Source organism: Aspergillus homomorphus, assembly GCF_003184865.1.
Source record: "Aspergillus homomorphus CBS 101889 unplaced genomic scaffold BO97scaffold_72, whole genome shotgun sequence".
Classification (NCBI taxonomy): domain Eukaryota; kingdom Fungi; phylum Ascomycota; class Eurotiomycetes; order Eurotiales; family Aspergillaceae; genus Aspergillus; species Aspergillus homomorphus.
The window spans coordinates 58,281-77,711 of record NW_020291958.1 but is presented as its reverse complement, the minus strand read 5'-3'; the positions used below and the strand labels follow the sequence as shown (position 1 = coordinate 77,711).

The 19,431-nt window shown below is 50.6% G+C and overlaps 7 protein-coding genes and 1 non-coding gene across 8 annotated transcripts; 1 reads left to right on the top strand and 7 right to left on the bottom strand.

The window, feature by feature from the left end:
- Positions 1 to 262: 262 nt before the first annotated feature.
- BO97DRAFT_429559 (uncharacterized protein) lies at positions 263 to 2,317 on the bottom strand (the record flags this gene model as incomplete). The annotated part of the gene is made up of 2 exons (XM_025697371.1): positions 263 to 1,750; positions 1,826 to 2,317. The coding sequence occupies 2 exons, from the start codon at positions 2,315 to 2,317 to the stop codon at positions 263 to 265; spliced, it is 1,980 nt and encodes a 659-aa protein (XP_025546338.1).
- A 355-nt stretch (positions 2,318 to 2,672) lies between these two features.
- On the bottom strand, positions 2,673 to 4,173 carry BO97DRAFT_409205 (dual specificity protein phosphatase family protein). The gene has a single exon (XM_025696012.1). The coding sequence runs from the start codon at positions 3,752 to 3,754 to the stop codon at positions 2,810 to 2,812; it is 945 nt and encodes a 314-aa protein (XP_025546337.1). The 5' UTR covers positions 3,755 to 4,173; the 3' UTR covers positions 2,673 to 2,809.
- A 248-nt stretch (positions 4,174 to 4,421) lies between these two features.
- BO97DRAFT_t279 lies at positions 4,422 to 4,493 on the bottom strand. The gene has a single exon. It is a non-coding gene; the product is annotated as a tRNA-Gly (tRNA).
- Positions 4,494 to 5,310: 817 nt separating this feature from the next.
- On the bottom strand, positions 5,311 to 6,593 carry BO97DRAFT_265842 (putative C2H2 transcription factor). Its single transcript, XM_025690939.1, has 2 exons — positions 6,055 to 6,593; positions 5,311 to 5,975 (listed from the first exon to the last, which is right to left on the bottom strand). The coding sequence occupies exons 1-2, from the start codon at positions 6,315 to 6,317 to the stop codon at positions 5,456 to 5,458; spliced, it is 783 nt and encodes a 260-aa protein (XP_025546336.1). The 5' UTR covers positions 6,318 to 6,593; the 3' UTR covers positions 5,311 to 5,455.
- A 641-nt stretch (positions 6,594 to 7,234) lies between these two features.
- BO97DRAFT_409203 (uncharacterized protein) lies at positions 7,235 to 7,725 on the bottom strand. Its single transcript, XM_025696011.1, has one exon. The coding sequence runs from the start codon at positions 7,530 to 7,532 to the stop codon at positions 7,317 to 7,319; it is 216 nt and encodes a 71-aa protein (XP_025546335.1). The 5' UTR covers positions 7,533 to 7,725; the 3' UTR covers positions 7,235 to 7,316.
- Positions 7,726 to 13,324: 5,599 nt separating this feature from the next.
- On the top strand, positions 13,325 to 14,322 carry BO97DRAFT_400631 (snoRNA-binding rRNA-processing protein IMP4; the record flags this gene model as incomplete). The annotated part of the gene is made up of 2 exons (XM_025694298.1): positions 13,325 to 13,355; positions 13,429 to 14,322. The coding sequence occupies exons 1-2, from the start codon at positions 13,350 to 13,352 to the stop codon at positions 14,320 to 14,322; spliced, it is 900 nt and encodes a 299-aa protein (XP_025546334.1). The 5' UTR covers positions 13,325 to 13,349.
- A 133-nt stretch (positions 14,323 to 14,455) lies between these two features.
- BO97DRAFT_464546 (BRCT domain protein) lies at positions 14,456 to 15,970 on the bottom strand (the record flags this gene model as incomplete). Its single annotated transcript, XM_025699497.1, has 5 exons — positions 14,456 to 15,125; positions 15,219 to 15,289; positions 15,381 to 15,446; positions 15,507 to 15,737; positions 15,796 to 15,970. The coding sequence occupies 5 exons, from the start codon at positions 15,968 to 15,970 to the stop codon at positions 14,628 to 14,630; spliced, it is 1,041 nt and encodes a 346-aa protein (XP_025546333.1). The 3' UTR covers positions 14,456 to 14,627.
- Positions 15,971 to 16,743: 773 nt separating this feature from the next.
- On the bottom strand, positions 16,744 to 19,354 carry BO97DRAFT_481465 (bifunctional anthranilate synthase/indole-3-glycerol-phosphate synthase). Its single transcript, XM_025700821.1, has 2 exons — positions 19,295 to 19,354; positions 16,744 to 19,203 (listed from the first exon to the last, which is right to left on the bottom strand). Exon 2 carries the CDS (start codon positions 19,190 to 19,192, stop codon positions 16,889 to 16,891), a length of 2,304 nt encoding a protein of 767 aa, XP_025546332.1. The 5' UTR covers positions 19,193 to 19,203; positions 19,295 to 19,354; the 3' UTR covers positions 16,744 to 16,888.
- Between the last annotated feature and the right edge of the window lie 77 nt (positions 19,355 to 19,431).

Here is a 19,431-nt window from a genome sequence, read left to right as displayed (position 1 = left end):
CTAAGTTTGCAGATTTTATTGGGATTATGCACACCTAGGAAAATCATAGGCTAGCTTCGAAACTCAACCAGGCTCAATTGAAACTATTGTGTGACATCGATATCTAGATTCGAGCTATTTTGAACACAAAACATCTTATTCGTACAGTACAATTCGTTTTGCCTCCCTTGAGCAAAAACCGTATGTGCTGGGTGGGATCGAACGGGACTGGCCATTCAATGGCTGCATTCAGATCGTTCTCGCACATACTTGTGCAGCGTGGTTAGTTAGGTACAAGGACCATCTCGTCCGCAGTGTCATATTCCTCTGCACCACTTCCCGTGGACCCAACCTCAGAGCTGGTTTCCGCCTCCGGCATGGCTGTTTCCGATTGCTCTTTGGCCTCAGACCCGGATCTTGGCTCGACTGAGGTACGTGCTGATGCCTCTGTGTCTTGAGTGGATAAATCACTCATCACGCTGTCAGATGATTCCACCCGTGCATCCTCTTCTTGCGGGACTGCTGCCCTGGGGGTGAAGAAGACATTGCTACTGACACTTCGTAAAGGCCTGGACGCTGGCATGTGAAATCCTCGGCTAGGACTTGTAGGAGGGGTCCAGATGTCCTCATATGGTAGTTTGCGATGGTCAGATAAAGCAGCTCGCTGAACTTCTCTATTCGATCTCTCTGTCATTCTTCTGCGTGCTTCGATGACCATCACAGTAATCTCTTGTCTGAGACGCATGAAGACTCTCACGAGTCTCGTCTCACTGGATGGACTAGAACCGCTTGACTTGGTTCTTCTAGCAGCCATCTGGGAGGTTCTAGTCGAAGTGTTAGAGTGTGCCCGTTGACCTTGATTCGAGCGAGACGCTTCGCCGGGAGCTTCTCTTTGTGAAGCAAATACTGGACATGAACGCTCGTGGAAAATCCAACTCAGGGGAGGGAAGTGCAGGAAAGTGTTTCTCAGTTGTATGTATTGCCCGTCAGGATTCGTTCTCTGGGCTTCCAGTATCTCCTCGATCTCGCGAGTCTTTACATGATTATCCCAGTTGGGATGGTGATAGTTCTCGCTTGTATTCCAGTGACTGAGAGCTAGCCATCGGGGAGGATCGTTGGCTTGACCCTGGCATAACACACTGTCCTTCAGCATAGGGAGACACTTGGTGCCTATAGAGTTGATCAAGGATACCTGAGCAGAGGTGCGGTCGGTTCTCGGAGATGATATATCGACAAACGCACTATCACCGACAGGACTTAGGACGGACTGTTCAGAAGGATAAAGATGGCTGGCAGGGTTCTTTTCCGATTTGCGGGTCAGGTCTTCCACAGAGAGCTGCATTCTAACTGCATCATCATCTCCCCAATCGCCTACAATACTCCCGTCCATCTCACGTTTCTCTATGTATCTTCGAGCGCGCAACACTTCGTCGGCCGGACAAGTCAGGAAATCTGACGTGGTAGTCCCCCTGATATTGCGGAGGTATCGCCGCGAAATCATCTGGCATGCGAGCTTAGGCGGAACTTGACTAGCTCGCGGAGCAGCATTGTTGGTTTGAAGGATTGCTCTGAGCTGCTTCGCGCGCATCGCCTCCAGTAGCCGGTCTTCTCGCTTCAGCTGTCTCGCGCGAAGAACTAGGTTATGCTGTACTTCCTCAAGATCTTCGTCAGAGATACCGAGCAAAGCCCTGGCAGGTCGGCTATAGCTTGATTCCACGTTCTCGAATATCTCAACCTGCACGGGTGGGAGTAGGTCGTGCCAATCGATAGGCTATATTGAGAACCACATCGCAGCGTTAGCCGTCTATTACCTGAGAGTGTTCGCTTGAGCATGCGCACGACTTACCGCGAGTGGTTCTATAGCAAGCCCTTCAGCCTCCTCGTCAGTGTCACTGTCTTCCATGCTTTCCTCAAAAGGCGACCTTTCTGGCCCTGCCCCAGCCATGATGGCCATGTTCTTGCGGTAAACAGAATTCAGCTCCCCATTGCTTGCGAACAAGTTGTCGATTAGCTCGACAGGGATCTCCTGAACTTCAGCCCAGGTCTCTGTCACTAGCTCTGGCTGAGGATGGCCGTGGCTGCCAGTGTCCATGCAGTTATATGAACGCTTGCGACTAGTATAATCATCTGCATTATTGTTCTGCGCATCGGTGTTTGGTTTCGGATCGCGTGGTCGATCCAAGGTAGGAAAGGCTGCAGGAGGGAGGTTTGGGTTGAAAGCCTCGCATCTAACACGAGACGAGATACTTCCTCGACGATAGGTTCTTCTTGGAGTTGTGTAGGTGGACGCCTCTTCGCTGAGCCGGCCAGGCGGACGGATGGTCTCGCGGAGTCTCATCGTGAGCCTGCCGCGTCCGATAAAGTAGACATGAGGAAATACGCGTGCCAGGTTCAAAATCTGAAACGGAAATGAGAGTTAAGTGATTCGCGTGATTCGCAATGCGTATGCAGAGTTGGTGAATGGAATTAATTTGAGCGCATTCTTGCGCTGGAGGGCAGTACCTAGGTGAGTGAGACTTCCACTTTCAGAAAGAGGAAATCATCGCCCACAGTGGATAGTGGGTAAAACTTCCACCATCACGCAAGATCATCGGATCAAACCTCAGGCTGTTCTTATCAGTTCTAATAGTGGGCAGGGCCACTGAAAAACCCAGACATTCAAGTTATGTGAGTATCTTTCAATTAGAGCACTTGGTAGCCTATGCGAAAGGAAAATGGAATCATGGCTCAGATATGTACGAGATTGACACAGACAGATAAACACAGAAGCTTGAAACATGCTTTCAATAAACCATGAAACGACTCAACGAAAAACATCCACCGATGCATGTCAACCTGACCGATCCTGAAATGGAGCCAGCGGTCTTCTACCCTCAGCCTCCTCTCCGGCTTCTAGCGCCATGGCATCGACATCTTCGTCGTCCATATCGAGCTCGGTAGCATCACGTTTGCGGGCCACAGCTCTGACTGTAGCATTCTGCGCCTCACTCGCCCGTCTGGCTCTTTCCACGTCCCGCTTGGCGTTGAGGATGCTCTCGAAGGACAACAATAGCTGACTCAAGGAATCATCCATGTCGATGCAGAACCGGCGCGCTGAGACATATTGCAGAGCCTGCGGCAAGCTGGCATTGAGCATCACCATCAGATACGCGATCGCCAACACCGCTGATGGGCCATTCCCCGTTTCGCAAAAGAGCAGAACCTTGTTCAGTGTATGGCCCCCAGTGGAGGTTGAGGAAGCGACATGGGAATTGATATGGCGGATAAGTTGCGGTAGAATCGCGATCAGCTCTTGATTGTCCGCGAAATCTACGGTGCCTTCCGCGATCTGCAAAGCCTCTGCTGCCTTCTTGCCGCTGATGAGACTGGCCATCGCGAGTCGCTTATCGCGAACGGCTAAGAGAAACGTAATTCCTTCCTGGGCGAGTCGGCCACGGTCGGCGAGACAGCTCCAGGGGCCCAGGTAGAGAAAAGGTAATAATGCCTGGGCTTGTCGACGCATCTCATATGACCATTGAAACACCGGGGGTGGGATGGTGAAGCACAACGGGCCGACACGGTTGAAGAAGCCATGGGGCACGAATTCGCCCTCCTCGAAGGCATGGGTTTCGGCAGTGACGGGCTGATGGGCTTCGACGTTGAATTCCTCGTAAGCCACGGTGGGGTAGTCGGTTTTCAGTCGGCGAGTACCCAAGCTGTACTCATGGTTCGGGTTATACCGCGCATCGGAACCTTGAGACATCGCGCCATCGGCGGCAGAAGATGCCATAGCCATTCTTCAGATGTGATATTGGTAATAGTTATGATCTTGCACCAGTGAGCTGGACTTGTCAGGTGATTTTTCTCCTAGTTCGTGATCATAGCCCACAAGGAAAAAAATGTCAATATGTGTCGAGGGTTGAGAGTGGAGAGAGTTGAAGGTCAACAAGCAAAATCATCGAGTAGGGAGAAACAAAGAAGCCTGGGTGTAGGAGTAGACATGAAATGGGACATTCAGTTAATCACTCTTTCTTCGGACTGGTTTACCCGCGTGCTCGACAACGTCTTGCCGTCCGATATCATCGTATCACCACCACGAACTGCTCTTTGTGGAAGGGAAAACCCCGGCTTTCAGGTACAGAGTCGTGATTCGGATGGAGGTGGAACAATTAGCCTATGGACGTCACCCAGCTAACTGACTCAGCATATTCCGACCTAACTAACAAGTAACTTAGCGATTGATGATATCTCAGATTTGGCAGGCCTGGGGGTCTACGGGAAGTTGTGGTTCTACATCTAGCATCACGCAGAATTACACAATCAGAGCCTGTGAGATGAGAATGACCTGAAAAGCTCGGCAACTGGGACCAATCGAGAAATTCACTGACCCGGTTGTTACCTGGAGCTACCTAACTAGAGGGAAAAAAACCGCGGGTTCAAGAGCGGAGAGATGAAAAAACGAATGCATCGTCCGGGAGTCGAACCCGGGCCACTTGTTTGGAAGACAAGTATCGTAACCGTTTGACCAACGATGCTATTGGGTGAAATTTGCCACCTTCTAGTACACTATGAGCAGTCAATAAAATATTATGCTTTCCTTACGCCATCATGAAGTGTAGTTCACGCAAGATCATTGCGTATTCAACAAGAATTTTTTTCACTAGCTCATTTCATAGCACGAGTCGTCTTTTCTAGCATGTACCCATTTATCGAGTTAGCTTGCGCTCGACTAAGCGGGATTTGAAGCACATGAGTCACAGTAAGTGTCACGGGAGAGAGGCGTGCCGGACCCTACGTGGTAGAACAGTCCTGATCACAAGCGACTCCTTCGCGGTCATACTGGATGGAAGAGTAGGGCCGCTAGGCTGACTGTCAATGCTTCAATCGAACCAGAAATCAGTGCCTCAGGCCCGGAGCGCAGATTTGTTTCCTTTATCTACGTATGGATATAAGCCACAAGTCGTCGAAACTGAGGATTTGTCTTGAGAATCTTCTGACACCACTATGAACGAACGCGACTCCGTGGGAATCCCAACATGAACATAATAACTACGGTTCGGATAGCAATGAACAAAATGACGATAGACTGGGAAGTGACAAAGGAGACTTAGGTTGAAAACGCCTGGGTATATTTCAAGAAATAAAGAAAGAGTAGGAACCATTAGAACACCACCTGGCCTGTATGTTCGACCTCGAGCAAACGCCATATCTTCAGAGCTGCCTGATTTTTATCCATGCGTTCTGAGATGTAGACCAACCATATGAACGAACCCCCCACTGATGTTGTAGACAGAATCGCGCGGACCCAAGGCCCGTACTTTGCATATGAAAACGCCCATCGAATGCAAACCACCTAGTGCAGACCATAAAAGAAGAAGAGATCAAAACACCAAGGAAGTGTCTGGGGTAAAGAATGACACGAACAGGGTGGATAAGATATGAAGGGGAGAAGTTTTGAAAACATATAAATCGTAGAGAATCTTTGCTTTGGAGGCATCTATCCTTGGGACGTCGCGGTCTGCGGTAAAGCTTGCTGCAGACCAGCAACGATCCGTTCGAGCTCTTCCAGCCGGCGGTCCTTCTCCTGAACCTCAAGTTGCAGTCGCTTCAGCTCGTTCCGAAGAGTGACCCCGTTTCCACCATCTTCGGTAAGGTCCAAGGTGGGATCCTCATCGATGGAATCGCGCTTGCGCTTCAAGGTTGGGGGCACGCCCAGAGCTGCAGTGCTATCCAATTCAGGCGATGTGGCAATGGGCAGGTCTGATGCATGTCCATTCTCGGTATGCATGTGGCGCCGTCGGAGGTGTTCCTTCAGGTTCTCCTGACGCGTAAACCCGTTTCCTGTACTGCGATTGCAATCGGCGTATGGACACATCAGTGGCTTCTTGGCGTTGATGTTCTTCTTATGCACCTCGCGCTGGTGCCGCAATAGACCGCCAGAGTATGTGAATCCCTGGATTTTGTCACACCCGGGCTCCATGCACTTGTAGGGACGGTCGTGTTTGTCCATGTGCTTACTATTGTCATGGCTTGTCAGCGTTCTGTTCTCTTTTCGAGAGAATTTTTAACACATTAAAGGGAGCAAAGAAGACTTACTTCCACTCGCATGGTCGGCGAAAAGTAGGAGGTGATTGTTGGCACTCGGGATGATCGCAATAAATTTGGCCTGCAGAGTTCTTGGGCGGATCCCGCGCTCGCCTCACCGACAGTCGCGGACGCGCCCCTTCCATGAAATTGGGCGGGAGTTGTTCATTCATCTTGGGTGCTGGGGCAAGCGATTCCTGGGTAGTGACTAGAACTGAGGTAGGTCCGCCAGGACCTTCGCTTCGTGGGCTAGGATAATCAGAGCCGTCACCCATAGCGTAGTTCCAACCCCGCCGTCAATTGAGATGGGCGGAGGTGTCCCTGAAGGAATCGGGTAGTTTGAATCAAGAGACTCAGAGATCAAGGTCTATAAGGATGCAGAAAACAATAAGAAGTTCTAGTTTGGAAGAAAATGAAGCACAGAAAGGCTGATATAAATCGATGTGGGCGACCTTGTTCGTGTCGGGTGGCACTGCAATGGAGGATGGATGTTGGTTCCTTAAGGAAAGGGCGGATTGCCAGGATTTTTAGGACACTAAGCCAGGCATCGAGTGACTAAGCAGCTGAAGGCTTGGCGAACCGCCACTGGAAAGCGAGGACGGGATGAGAAACAATGAGCGGAGGGCGAAACGCTGGACCATGTAGTGAATTATATTGGCTTATTAATTCCAGGTCTTTTCAGCTCTGGGAACTCTGAGATTCTGACCGGTAATTCGAACATCAATATGCCTTGCACACGTGGTGTGATCGGAGACGCGCTGAATCTGTCCGGCACGGGCGATGGTACACCAAGTTGTATTAGTAGGCGCCGAATCACCCTAAATCTTGATGGCAAACCCTCCCAAGAGTTCTTTTAGGCTGCGACTAGTGAGTCACGCAGAAGTTGACATCAGGCAACCAAGCGAGGGGAGGAGGTCATCGGCAGGAGAAGCCCGAATTATCATTCCTGGTCGACCTGGGCCGAACGAAGATGAAGGGTTAGACGATTACTTCCTGCTTGACTTTACTGCTAACTTCTACGAGCCGCCGCCACATACCAGGCGGGCAAATCTGCGTGCCTCATTGCTGCCTGGCAATCATCGTAGCGCCAGGCACGTGGTCGGGGTTGAGCTCCTCAGCCACACTACCTACTTGGGAACTGTGGCGTAGGCATCTATTTTGGGAAATCCCAACAACTGCCAGCATGCCAGCATATCTGGTGCCTACGAAGAGAAGCATCATTGCAGAATTGTTGTTGGCTGCCAAATAACCTAACCCCTCCCCTCATTACCTCTTCATCCATGTCTGCTAGAATTATATCTCTCACCAGGGCTGTTCACCTTAGGTACCCAAATTTCTGCGGCATCGGAGCATGGCATATTGCGTTTCTTGCCCAATCCCGAGCCGCTCCATCCTTTAGGCACAGAAGGCGTTAAGCGCTGCTCCACGACAGACCAAAGGCTGAATGTACACCAATCAATCCCAAAGACTAGCCATCCGAGACGCTTCATGAGTGGAACTACTCGATGATCGTGGCGCGGTTTATCCTGGTCGATGTGTTTGACACGCAGGGTACATACTCGTACATACATGCAGATCCATCTACACAGCTTGTTTCTCACGCGCTTCATTTCAATGCCAGCAATATCCGATAGTCGTAACCTTGACCGTCCACCTGTTCCAAGAAAAGGTCTCTTTCCTATCGTCGAAGTTGCTGATTGGGATAGCATCGCCCACTCTACAGGCGCTTCAGCCGATATCGGCGCAATTTTGTGTACTGTACATACCTCCATTGCCGATCAGATCGGCCATTAATGCTTTTCAAAAGCATGGCCTCAACAACCCAAAAGACATTGCGTCACTTGCATGGTGATAACGTATCTTGGTTTTTCTTCTCTGGTATTCAAGATCCAGGCATGTCAGATTTGAGCCTATCAACATGTCTGTGCCTATAAATCCGTCGTAACGAGACGTTGCTAGTATATATTTATACTCATACTCATGGCGCCCGAAGTTGATCAGCCTTCGTGGCGCAGTGCTGCTATGATCAGCAGTAAGCTCCGCTCACTAGTCCTGGGATTATCTGCTTTGACCAGTAGGCAATACATCCTTCTCTTATCTCTGTAGGCCCGCTTGCCGTTGACAACTACCGGCAGATACTCGTAGTTATATTTGGAATGATCGACAAGGGTCCACGGTCTGATGATTGCCTTCCGGAAAGCTTCTATACAGGGATTGCTCGGCTGAAGAACTACTAAGTATGCGTTCAGCGCTCCCAATCATTCTATCGCGAATTGGCAGCGTCGAAGCCAATCGGCGCCCACTTGGATAATCTGGAAAATACGCCCTGTCGCTCTCACCCCGAATGAACTTTATGAGCCATGTCCTGTCGTATAAAGAAGTACTGTACAGTACAACTTGCAGGTTCTTCTAAGCTACAGCCAGGGTTGTTTCACAGTTGGATCCACTTTTAGTCTATATTGTTGAGCGGATACCAAGGATGCAAGAAACACGGATGCCTATTTGCGCTCTATTGTTCCTGGCTTTTCTCTTGGTTCGCACCTTCGCCGATCAACAAGTTACGTGGCTATGCTGTTCTCCCGAATCGGGAAGAGCCGGTCGACCGGAGAGGCCGGATCATTTTGGTCGGATTGCATGCTGAAGACTGAGGTACGATAGTCTACGGACTGCTTGGCTGATACGCACATAATCTACTTCAAGATGAACAGAGTCTGGGTTTATACGCCATGGAAATACGAATCAGATATGTGAGGTTTCAAATTGACTTTATGGTACGACAATAAGCATGCAGAGCAGTAGTAGTAGGAACAGAAGAGACAATAGAATGGGATCGATGGTGTTGGATTCACCCTCATTTACATCGTCCGCGACAATGTTAGGACTTGCTTGCTGGCCGCCTCTGAATTGCCGAGCACAGCCGTAAGCAAAGAGATTGACATACCATACCGCTGACTCTTCCCAGCGACTGATATCAAAATGACATTTATGAGGCATGACACGAGATGAAATTCATGCGGTCATCACCAATCGCATGCAGTTAGCAGGATCCTGAAGAACTGCTCCATTGTGTGACGAGGACTGATGTTCGCCTCGGTGACAGGTAGCAGTGATTCGTAGCCTGGAACTAGCATCCATTATCGACAGCAGCGCCCAAAAGAGGTCGAGGGATGTCGCAGTCTTCTCCAATTGTTGAGGGTTCGCTCCCACCGAAGCTGCCCTGGAAAGCACAGGGAATCCCCTGCTTTGAGAATTTCGATAAGGCCATGTGCAGCGCCAATATATCGAGTCTTGTCTGGGGCAACCAGTCCAGTCAATTCTGCGGCTGGCTGTTCCGAAACCCATGGGGATAACTGTAGGTAGGGGCGCTTCCGGGTCGGCTCCCAGTTTTTAACATCACACAGATATTTCGATCAATCATAATTTCCACCAATCTGACTGGCAAAAGCGGTTGAGACGCTACGAGTATCATCGTCGTCGTGCATGTGTCCTGGAACACCACGCGTGACACGAAGGCTAGTCGAGCTACCTCCAAAAATGCTGCCGTTATCGGGAACACCGGGCTTGTAAGGCTCACGCCCTCCAGATTCCACATAACGTTTCAGACGGTCGGACTGACTGAGACTGGGCTGCTTGGTCATATCGTTGATGCTTAGGCCGGCAAGGCTAACACCGCCCTGATCAACGCTCTTTCCATCAATGATACTGGCCGTAACATCAGACTCGGTGGCTGCGATAGACTCCCCAGCGATGCTAGGGGCACCCTTCATTCTATTTCCATTGGCGCGGCGAGCACCTGGCAGGGCTGGCCATGAGTCGGCAAAGTTCTGGAACATCGGCGGATAGCCAGAAGGAATGCTCACACCACCCAGAGCGGATGAGTGGACTGAAGAAACATCATCAGGAATATACCCTACAACGGATCCAGTGTCATGGAACTCATTGCGGTGGCCATTTCTTCCGTTCATCAACCCGCTGGTTACGTTAGAGGCATGGTTGTAAGCCATCTGGAATCGCTGAGGCCCACGATATGCTTGCTTGGGGCGGCTGAACTGGATGAGCGATTCCTGTAGGTTGGACAAGGGTCCTTCAACCAGACAGTGGCGCTCCTTGAAGTGCTGCAGGAGGCAGTTCCACAGAGGATGCTTCGACAAAACCTTGGGGTTTCCGAGGATTGCCAATCCATACTTCGCACGAGTGAGTGCGACGTTCAGACGGCGGGGATCACTCAGGAAACCGATGCCCTGATGGTCGTTGGAACGGACACAGGAAAGAATGATGAAATCCTTCTCACGACCCTGGAAAGCATCCACGGAAGCGACCTCGATTTCCTTGTAGTGCTCTTTCTTGAATGTACCAGTCGCCTGCATGGAGCTGACAATATAACTACGCTGGCCTTCGTAGGGAGTAATAATACCGATGTCCTGGGGCTGCACTCCGGCTTTGAAGAAACGGGTGACAATCTTCTCCACATTGGTCGCCTCAGTCCGATTGAGATAGGATGTACCGGACGCCGAGATCTCTTCGTTTCCGAGGTTTGACCAGAACATCATAGGATTGTCAATAATTGGCCAAGGGAAGTCCACATCACGGCGGAGACGGTCAAGAGGAGAGATACCGTTCTGAAGGGACCCCTCATAGAACATGTTCGAGGGAAACTCAGAGAGACAGGGGTGCATACGGTATTGAACATTCAAGCGGATAGGGGAGCAACCCAGGATAACCAGACGTTCGAAGAGCGATTGGTTGAGACCAGCTTTAGCAGCCTTCTTGTTCATGATGACAGGGCCCAGCTGTTGATGATCACCGACAAGGACGACTTGCTTGCAGCCCAATACTAGAGGAATCATACACTCAGGTTCAGCAGATTGGGTCGATTCGTCAATCAAGACAGTGCGGAACTTGAGCTTGGAAAGACGAGGGTCACCAGCACCGACACAAGTACAGCAGATGACATCAGCGTTGTTGAGAATCTCTCGTTCTGCGGAACGAGTGAGCTGCTTGAGTCTCTTTTCGTCCTGACTGGACAATTCGCCGAGCTCAGCCTTCAATTGATTGAGTTTGATAAGTTCAATGTTGCTGTCGTTGATGCGGACCTGTTCGTGTAGGGAGAGAAAACCGACAGGAGACTCGACATCCTCCCGCGATTTCGCAGTCACACGAACCGTCTTGAGACCAGTTCTGTGAATGCGTTCGCAGAGTTGATCAACAGCAACGTTGGATGGTGCACAAACCAAGACTTGACCTCCATTGATTTTGGCCAAGTGATAGATGATTGTAGCCGACGTGACGGTCTTTCCCGTACCCGGAGGTCCCTGAATCAAGCTCAAAGGCCTCTGGAGCACACTCTTGACCGCATTGATCTGACTATTGTTGAGCTCAGGAAGTCCTGGCACGCTGAATTTCTTAGGCATTTGAGTCTTCATCGGCGCAGCTGCAACTTCGTGACCGAGAAGACGGTGAAAGATGTATCCAGACACACTCATTTCATCGACTGCGAAGGTCTTCATAGCGAGCTGCATGCGGTCAAAAGAAGTAGATTTCCAGACATAGTCGGCCGTAAAGTTGTGCGTGCATTCGGTAGGCACGGATTTGTGGTCACCCTTGGCCCGTAATTCAATAGTCACTTCATCAGACTGGTTATTGGGGATCTTGATGACATATCCCACACCTTCCCACTTCGGGCGCAATTCACCACTGTATTTCAGGCGCATTTCATCACCTACCGCCAATTTCACATCACCGAGTTCGAGTTTGGGCAGGATGAAGCTGGCGAGGTGTTTGTTGTTCAGACCTAGGTCCCACCGGACAATTAGTCCATCCTGAGACTGGGACTCCTTTAGCTTTCGATCGTAATCCGCTTCAATTTTGACCAACGGTCCGAAGATGTTCTGATATTGGAAAGCGTCGTCGTAGCGCAGCAGGACAGGCGCAGGCTCATCGTCCACGGCCGTGGCCTTTTCCAAATCCGAGAAAGTTGCCTGAGAGTTTTCCTTCCACATTTCTTCCAATTTGGCAATTAACTGCGGGCTTAGGTGGCGAGCGCGAAGTTGCTCCTGATCAGAAGGAGCAGCCACAAGCCAGGGGAGGAACGAGCGATCTTCAATCAAGGGCTGCCAGCGTGAAGTATCCCAGTTCATATCTTTAGAGGAAGGCATGGCAGCACATGGTTGACGGCACAACAGAACAACAACAGTGTCGGACTTGGCTGGAATGAAACCGAGAAGGAAAACATTCTTGGTGCCGCAGTTGTAACACTCCAGGATAGTATCACCCAGCGATGAAGCAGGGTGTAGTTGGACTTCCTTATGGCGAGCTCGAACGAGGTGATTAACGATATGAGAAGATGACGTATTACCACGAGCACTACAGAACCATTTGCTGCAAGCCAGGCACTTCACGACGCTGCTCGGGTTGTGTATACCGCAATACCTGCAATGCCGCATTAATAAAGAGACGAGCTATTTCAATTGTCCCAAGAGATACATACGAGCAAGCATGGGGCGGAAGCTCTTTCTCCTCATCCAAAATCCCCTCCTTGTTTTTACGCCCCGCCATAGTAGCACTGGCCGTGCTCTCAGCGTCGTCATCCCCAACGGAGCCCTCGTCGTCGTCATCATGTCTCCGCGGACGGAAGTGATGGGCGTCATCAAGCTCTGTAGGAGCCCTCTCATCGACCGGTGCGGCCATAGCTGATGTTATGTGGTACGGATCGTTGAGGGAGATCGTGGACGTCGTGATATGTGTAGGCGCAGAATGAACGAAGATGTAGGAAGCGAAAGATACCTCGGCCGCCGCGATCAAGGTGGTGCAGAGACGGCGGTCGTAGAGATGAAATGAGTGTAGCGGACAAGCCCGTCGTCTGTGGCTCTACAGAATAACACAAGTCAGCTCGTTCTTGATAAGCTTGTCTCTCAAAACCATCAGTGTGCCACAGTAGAGGGGCAAAAGACAGGAATGGGAACAAGTGCGGCCTTAACGAAGCGGAATTGACTTGCGAATGACAGAGTGAGTCAAACCTCCAGTCCCAGCGAGTCCTGCCGCCACTGAATTACTTGGCGAAAGTGAATCGGCTTGCCCTCTTTGACCAGGCGTAATGTTGTCAACCACAGGGCTAAGTGGTGGTGGGTGGGTGAATATGCGATCGGCTCGATCAAGTTATCGGCGTTGTTTGCCGCCAAATCCCACAGTCCGGTGGTCAAGGCGGACCAGAGCGGCAATTTAAGAAAAGAAAAAAGATGGGCGGCATGCCGCATTCGATAACTTATCCGATCTTTTTATCAGACCCAAATACAGGCAGAACACTCAAGATGTTGGTATGTGTGTGCTCTACGCCAGATTATCGGCTTTAATGCGACTTGATTTCTTCTGTACTAATACCACTCCCAGCGCCGTCAAGCCCGTGAGCGTCGAGATTATCTCTATCGGAGAGCTCTAACCCTCCGCGATGCCTCTATCGCCGAAAAGCGAGCTCAACTGAAGGCGTCACTGGCCTCCGGCAAACCTCTCGATCCTTCTATCGCCAATGATAAATCCCTGCGCGAAGACTACAAATACGATGAATCCCTAGCAAGCGGAGACAAACAAGATCAGGACGCCGATAAGGTCGACCTGGACGACGAATATGCGCTCACCTCAGGAATCGCCGACCCCCGCCCTATCGTCACAACTTCTCGAAGCCCCTCCGTCCGCCTCGGTACTTTCGCCAAAGAAATCCGTTTACTCCTTCCCACGGGTATTCGTCTGAATCGTGGTAATCTCGTCCTTCCCGATCTTGTCTCGAGCGCAAACGCCGCGGCGCTTAGCGACATGATTCTCCTGCACGAACACCGTGGTACACCTACTGCGATGACCATCTCCCACTTGCCTCACGGCCCTACGGCTAGCTTTTCCCTCCACAATGTCGTTCTTCGTGCCGACATCCCAGACGCAGCCCGCGGAACTGTCTCCGAGAGCTACCCTCACCTCATCTTCGAGGGATTCACGACCAAATTGGGTCTCCGCGTTGTTCAAATCCTGAAGCATCTTTTCCCGCCTCGCGAGACTGGCAAGGTCGGCAACCGAGTCGTCAGCTTTGTGAACAAGGAGGACAGCATTGAGGTGCGGCACCACGTCTTCGTCAAGACCGGATATCGGGACGTTGAGTTGGCGGAAGTTGGCCCTCGTATGACCATGAGACTGTTTGAGATCCGTGGAGGCTCTTTGGAGAAGGGCTCCAGTGGCGATGTCGAATGGGCACTTACGCAGTACACAAGAACGAGCAAGAAGAAGGATTATCTGTGAGCGCAAACATTCGTCACCTGGCCTTTGTAGTCAGGCACGAAGGCCACAGAAAAGTTTGATTTGGCGCATGAGGTGTTAGGAGCTCCATGGTCACCTGTTTACCCGGTTGGCATTTTTAGCCACTATTTGTATACCCATCGGAAAGAACATAAATCACTGATCTTCATCTTCATCATTTTGCCCAGTATATAATCTGGCTGGCTAGCACATTTAGACCCCTCGACGAGGACATCTGATGAAGCACCTTATAATTACCTAGTAACTGCATGTTCTGCCTTTTCTCAAGCTTGATCCACTCCGATCGCCTAGTTTTCAGCCAAGCCCAGCCCATCATCATCCCCATCATATCTCGCACTATCTTCCCCCAATCGAGAGTCCGTAGTTGCTCCCTGACTTTCTACCTTCAATTCGTGCAGATCAGAAGATTTGTCAGCACCATAAATTCCATTCGGGTCTCCAGCACCTTCGTCGCGACGGACGAGCGTTTCTTGTTCGTCCACCGTACTGGTAGCCTCCGACTGAAGATAACGAGACAATATGCTTCTGTTATCCTCGTAGTAATACCAGCCCTGATGTGCGGGCAGCTGGTTCCCTTCTTCGTCCAGCTTCGGGAGAGGTACTATCCCATCAGACCTATTGGCCCAGTCTGTACCGGCCTTGCTCTTGAACTTTGCCTCAAACGCACCCATGGCCGTTTTCAAATTGGTTCCCAGAGGCGTCAATAGCTTGAACGAGGAGGTTCCAGCACGACTGTACTCGAAGTGTGTAGTGTAAACGTGCGGTTCGTCCTTGGACTCGTAGATCTATAGCAGGCCACTTCTCAGTTTGTGTGCCCAGCCATATAAGTATATATAAGTTTGAAGAAATCTCGTTGATAGCCATTCGGACACACCGACCTTAATGTGAATCTTCTCTCTCGACTTCCTCGAGAGCATCATTCGTACGAGGACAATGTCATATCTGACTCCTGTTTTGTTGTCCACATAAACGTTATAGTTGCCTGTCAGCGTTAATGACTGGGACTACTGCCCTGGCCTTCCCAAGACTTTGCTACTTACCCACGGCACTTCCAGCCCGGAGCTTGCTAGTGGCCTTGCCAAAAGGGTCTGGGTTCTTGGTTTTTCCTAATATCACCATCAGCACCGAGGGCGGGAGTCACTGGCACGAAACATGATGCGCCCTACCAGTAGACTTCTTCGCAGCTCCTTTCTTCTTCATCGTGGCGCCAGGGTCCGCTGACTTCGTATTTCGAGAAGCCTCGCGAGCCGACTTCTCTTTCTTCTGCTCATTCTTCACTTTTGTTTTCAGAAGATATTCAGTGACCCGCTTCGGCTTCTTGTCCTTCGAAAGCAGGGAATCCTCGAGCCAGTCGAAGGTGATGATCTTGATCTTGCCGTGCTCCTTTGCTTCGCGGACTGGTAGGCGGTCAGTGACTAGAGCCTGGTGGGATGAAAGAGGGAATAATGTGTGTACCTGGCTGGATGTTCTTCTTATATGCCTCAAGAGTGGTGATGAGATGGGTTACACTACGGCAAATGGTCGATGAATATTGTCCCCCATTCGCGGTGATCCATTGCGGTATCTTCTGCCCATCCTTCGGAAACTTGCCTGCCGAGCAAGCGTGGATCTTTTGGAATGTCTTTCCCATGACTTGCGGTTTCGTAGGTATGTAGTGTGATTAGAGTGATGAGGAGTAGGGGGTTAGCGTCTCGAACGTAGGGACTGCAAGTGGCATGAGAGAGGAGAAGAGGTAGTAGGTTTCTGGGATTCAATCAGTGGAATGATGGGGTGGAAAGAAGAGATAGATGAAGACGATATCAGTAGCAGCCTGGGTATTGCTGGCTCAATGTTCGAACCATCAGACTCCGAAGAATTGTTTAATGTTGGAAGACAACAAAGCCGGATACTGTGAGAGTGGCAGAGAAGTCACGCAGGTCAAATTCGGTTACGATGTATGTATATCAATTTAATGACGAGATGTGCGAAATGTAAAGAAGGTTGGAGACTAAAGTAAAGCTCGGGTAGGCAATATAAAATGTCCCAGAATAAGGAACCGCTCACTTCTGTCTGAATATAGCCTTCCAAGTATGTGATAGCTGTATGGGGGCTATGGCGCATGTGACAATTCACGTAAAGTCATAATACCAGGCATTTGGTTCATATCGACTTCAGAATAACCTCTGTGGAGGCAAAGTTTCAGCATTCCGCACCTGGTGGACTTTACCTGCCAAGTATAGTTTGGTTATGCTGATGGGGAAAACCCCGACGGACATGAATGGCTTCATGTCCAACTCATAATGAGAGTCATACTTTAAAGTGGACAGACTCAGAGACAGAGAAGAGATCAAGTTATGCAGGAACCCTTTAGTCAAAATCCATGAGTTCAGACAAAATGGACCACGGTCATGGCGGTCGGCTAAGGTCGTTTAGTAGTAAGGAAATGCGAGGTAATAACTATCCTTGAAAGGCATGTAATTAAAATTTGTCCCGAAAGTAAGGATCAATACCATAATGGCTTGATGATTAACTCAGAATAGAACATATTATGTAGAAATCAAACACCGAGTCACATGCGGAGGCGCTTGACAGCCTTCACAAAGGCGCGAATCTTCTCCACATCTTGAGCGCCGTCTGACTCTACGCCAGAACTGACGTCCACGCCCACAACTTTGTCGCCGGACTTGCCGAGCTTCTCGATCGTGTTAACCACATTTGTGGGATCCAAGCCTCCAGCGAGGATAACACGCAAGCCGCTATCGCTCTCCAGAACTTGCTCAACACGAGACTGATCCAGCAACTCACCCGACCCTCCAGCCCCAGAGTCCAGCAGGGGCAGGGTATGGTATGATCTCCGAGCGATTGCCGGCTCATCGAGACCAAATTTGCGAATGACAGGAACTGGGATCGACCTAGCCCACTCGAGCGGCTCGGAACCATGCAATTGTACAACATCGAGTCCGAGCTTCTGTTGCTGAGACAAGATATAATCCAAAGGCTGGTTTTGGAAAACACCTACGAGTAGAGCACGAGTAGGGTGGCGCAGGACCGAGGCGGAATGATCAAAGTAATCAATAGCTGTTGCCTCGGGTAATTGAGGAGATTGAGTGGTGGGCTTGTGAGTAGTCTTGACGACCTGTGAGATCCGCAATGCAACATCATCCGGGACAAGTCGCTTCCGTCCTTGAACCAATATCATGCCGATTAAATCAGCACCAGCTTCGATTGCAGCCCTAGCTACTTCCTCAGATCGTGTGCCGCAAATCTTCACGAGTGGCGAGCTCTGAACCTTGGTGGCGACACTCTTAGCACTTCCACCAAGCAACTCCGCAACAAATGCAGATGTGTCTGCCGCTCGCATCAGAGCCTCACCGACCAGAATCGCTTTGACGCCTTCTTTCTTGTAGGCTTCCACATCTTTCGGGCCAGAGATGCCGCTCAGTGCGCAAACAATGGTGCTCGAGGGGACTTGATCCATTAGTCGACTTGTGGTTCCGAGATCGACTTCAAAGCTAGTCAAGTCACGGTTGTTGACACCAATGACCTGTGCTCCCAACTCAACTGCAATCTTCATCTCTTCGGGAGTATTGACTTCAACCAGTGGTTCCATCCCGAGACTGCGAGAATAGTGATAGAGTCTTGTAAGGAGCTCGGTGCTAAGCATCTTCACGATGAGCAGCACTGTGTCGGCACCAGCCAATCGCGCTTCCAAGATTTGGTATTCATCAAAGACAAACTCTTTGCGAAGGATAGCAGGCCTGTTGGTGAAGCCCTCTAGACTCTGTCGAACGGCACGCAGGTCATCAATGCTGCCCTTGAACCATTCAGGCTCGGTAAGGACGGAGATAACACTAGCTCCCGCCTTCGCATATTGACGAGCCTGGGCTGGTGCGCATGCATTCTCAGCAATCATGCCCTTCGAAGGAGAAGCCCGCTTGATCTCAGCCATGAGGGACAGAGGATAAGGTGATTGCCTAAGGCGGTCAGGGAAGGAGACCTGAGGAGGAGCAAGGTTGAGATCGTAAGCAGCTTGCAGATCTGCAGGTCGCTGGGAAGGAATGGTCTTCTGTACAGCCACGGCAGCCTTGCGGTGGTCATAGATCTTGTCAAGGATTGATCTCTTCTTATCGGTCTTTGGAACGGCAGACAAAGGCGCAGTCGGAACCACGGTCTTCTGTTCACCGAAGTACTTCCCGTTTCCTTCCCAGGTGCCGGCCGTAAGCTTCAAGAAATTCCTGAACATAGTTTGTCCATGCTCCGTCAGAATACTCTCCGGGTGGAACTGGACACCCTCTATAGCAAATTGCTTGTGGCGCACACCCATGATGACGGTTTTGTCGTTGTCATTGCCGTTGGCTAGATGCACGTAAGAGGTTACTTCCAGGCAGTCGGGAACAGTGGAATGAGTTCCAGCCAGAGAGTGATAACGAGTGACATCGAGCTTAGCAGGCAAGCCTTCGTAGCAGCCTTTGCCATCGTGCTTCAAGGGGGATGTTTTGCCATGCAAAATCTCGCCGGTAACGTCGACCTTTCCTCCAAAGCAAGTGATCATACATTGCTGGCCCATACACACTCCAAAAATAGGAATCTTGCCGCTGAAGTGCTTAATTGCGGCATTGCTGATGCCGGCATCCGTCTCTGGGTGACCTGGACCGGGGCTGATCACAAGTTGCGTCGGGTTTTTCGCGATCAGTTCCTCGAGAGTGATTTGGTCGTTACGGTAAACATTCACTGTCGCGCCTTCGAGGACCAGGTACTGATAGACGTTCCAGGTAAAGGAGTCATAGTTATCGATTAGAATGACATTCGAGGCGGTGTTGAGTTGGGCCGCTTTGGTAGGATGGTGGGGGGAATGGTCAACGAGATCCGCCATGGTTGATAGATCTGGATAGAGAGAGCAAGAGACAGATTAGACGGATGAGCGACCGGAGGATTAGGATGCAGAAGGGGAGAAGAGAACTCTGGGCCAACCCACCTCTCACTGTTGACTAAACTGTCCGAGAAGTGTGCTGTGTAACCAAAAGCAATATATCCATTGACTCACTAGCCGAACAAATGCCAAATGCCGCCGCCGCCGTTGCCGCCGCCAGCAGCGGAGGTGCCCAGTGGTGA

Coding starts and splice junctions, on each gene's coding strand:
- BO97DRAFT_265842 (XM_025690939.1), bottom strand. CDS start 6,317: ATGGGTGACGGCTCTGATTATCCTAGCCCACGAAGCGAAGGTCCTGGC. Junction 5,976..6,054: donor CGCCGACCATGCGAGTGGAA/GTAAGTCTTCTT, acceptor CCATGACAATAG/TAAGCACATGGACAAACACG.
- BO97DRAFT_409203 (XM_025696011.1), bottom strand. CDS start 7,532: ATGAAGCGTCTCGGATGGCTAGTCTTTGGGATTGATTGGTGTACATTC.
- BO97DRAFT_409205 (XM_025696012.1), bottom strand. CDS start 3,754: ATGGCTATGGCATCTTCTGCCGCCGATGGCGCGATGTCTCAAGGTTCC.
- BO97DRAFT_481465 (XM_025700821.1), bottom strand. CDS start 19,192: ATGGCGGATCTCGTTGACCATTCCCCCCACCATCCTACCAAAGCGGCC.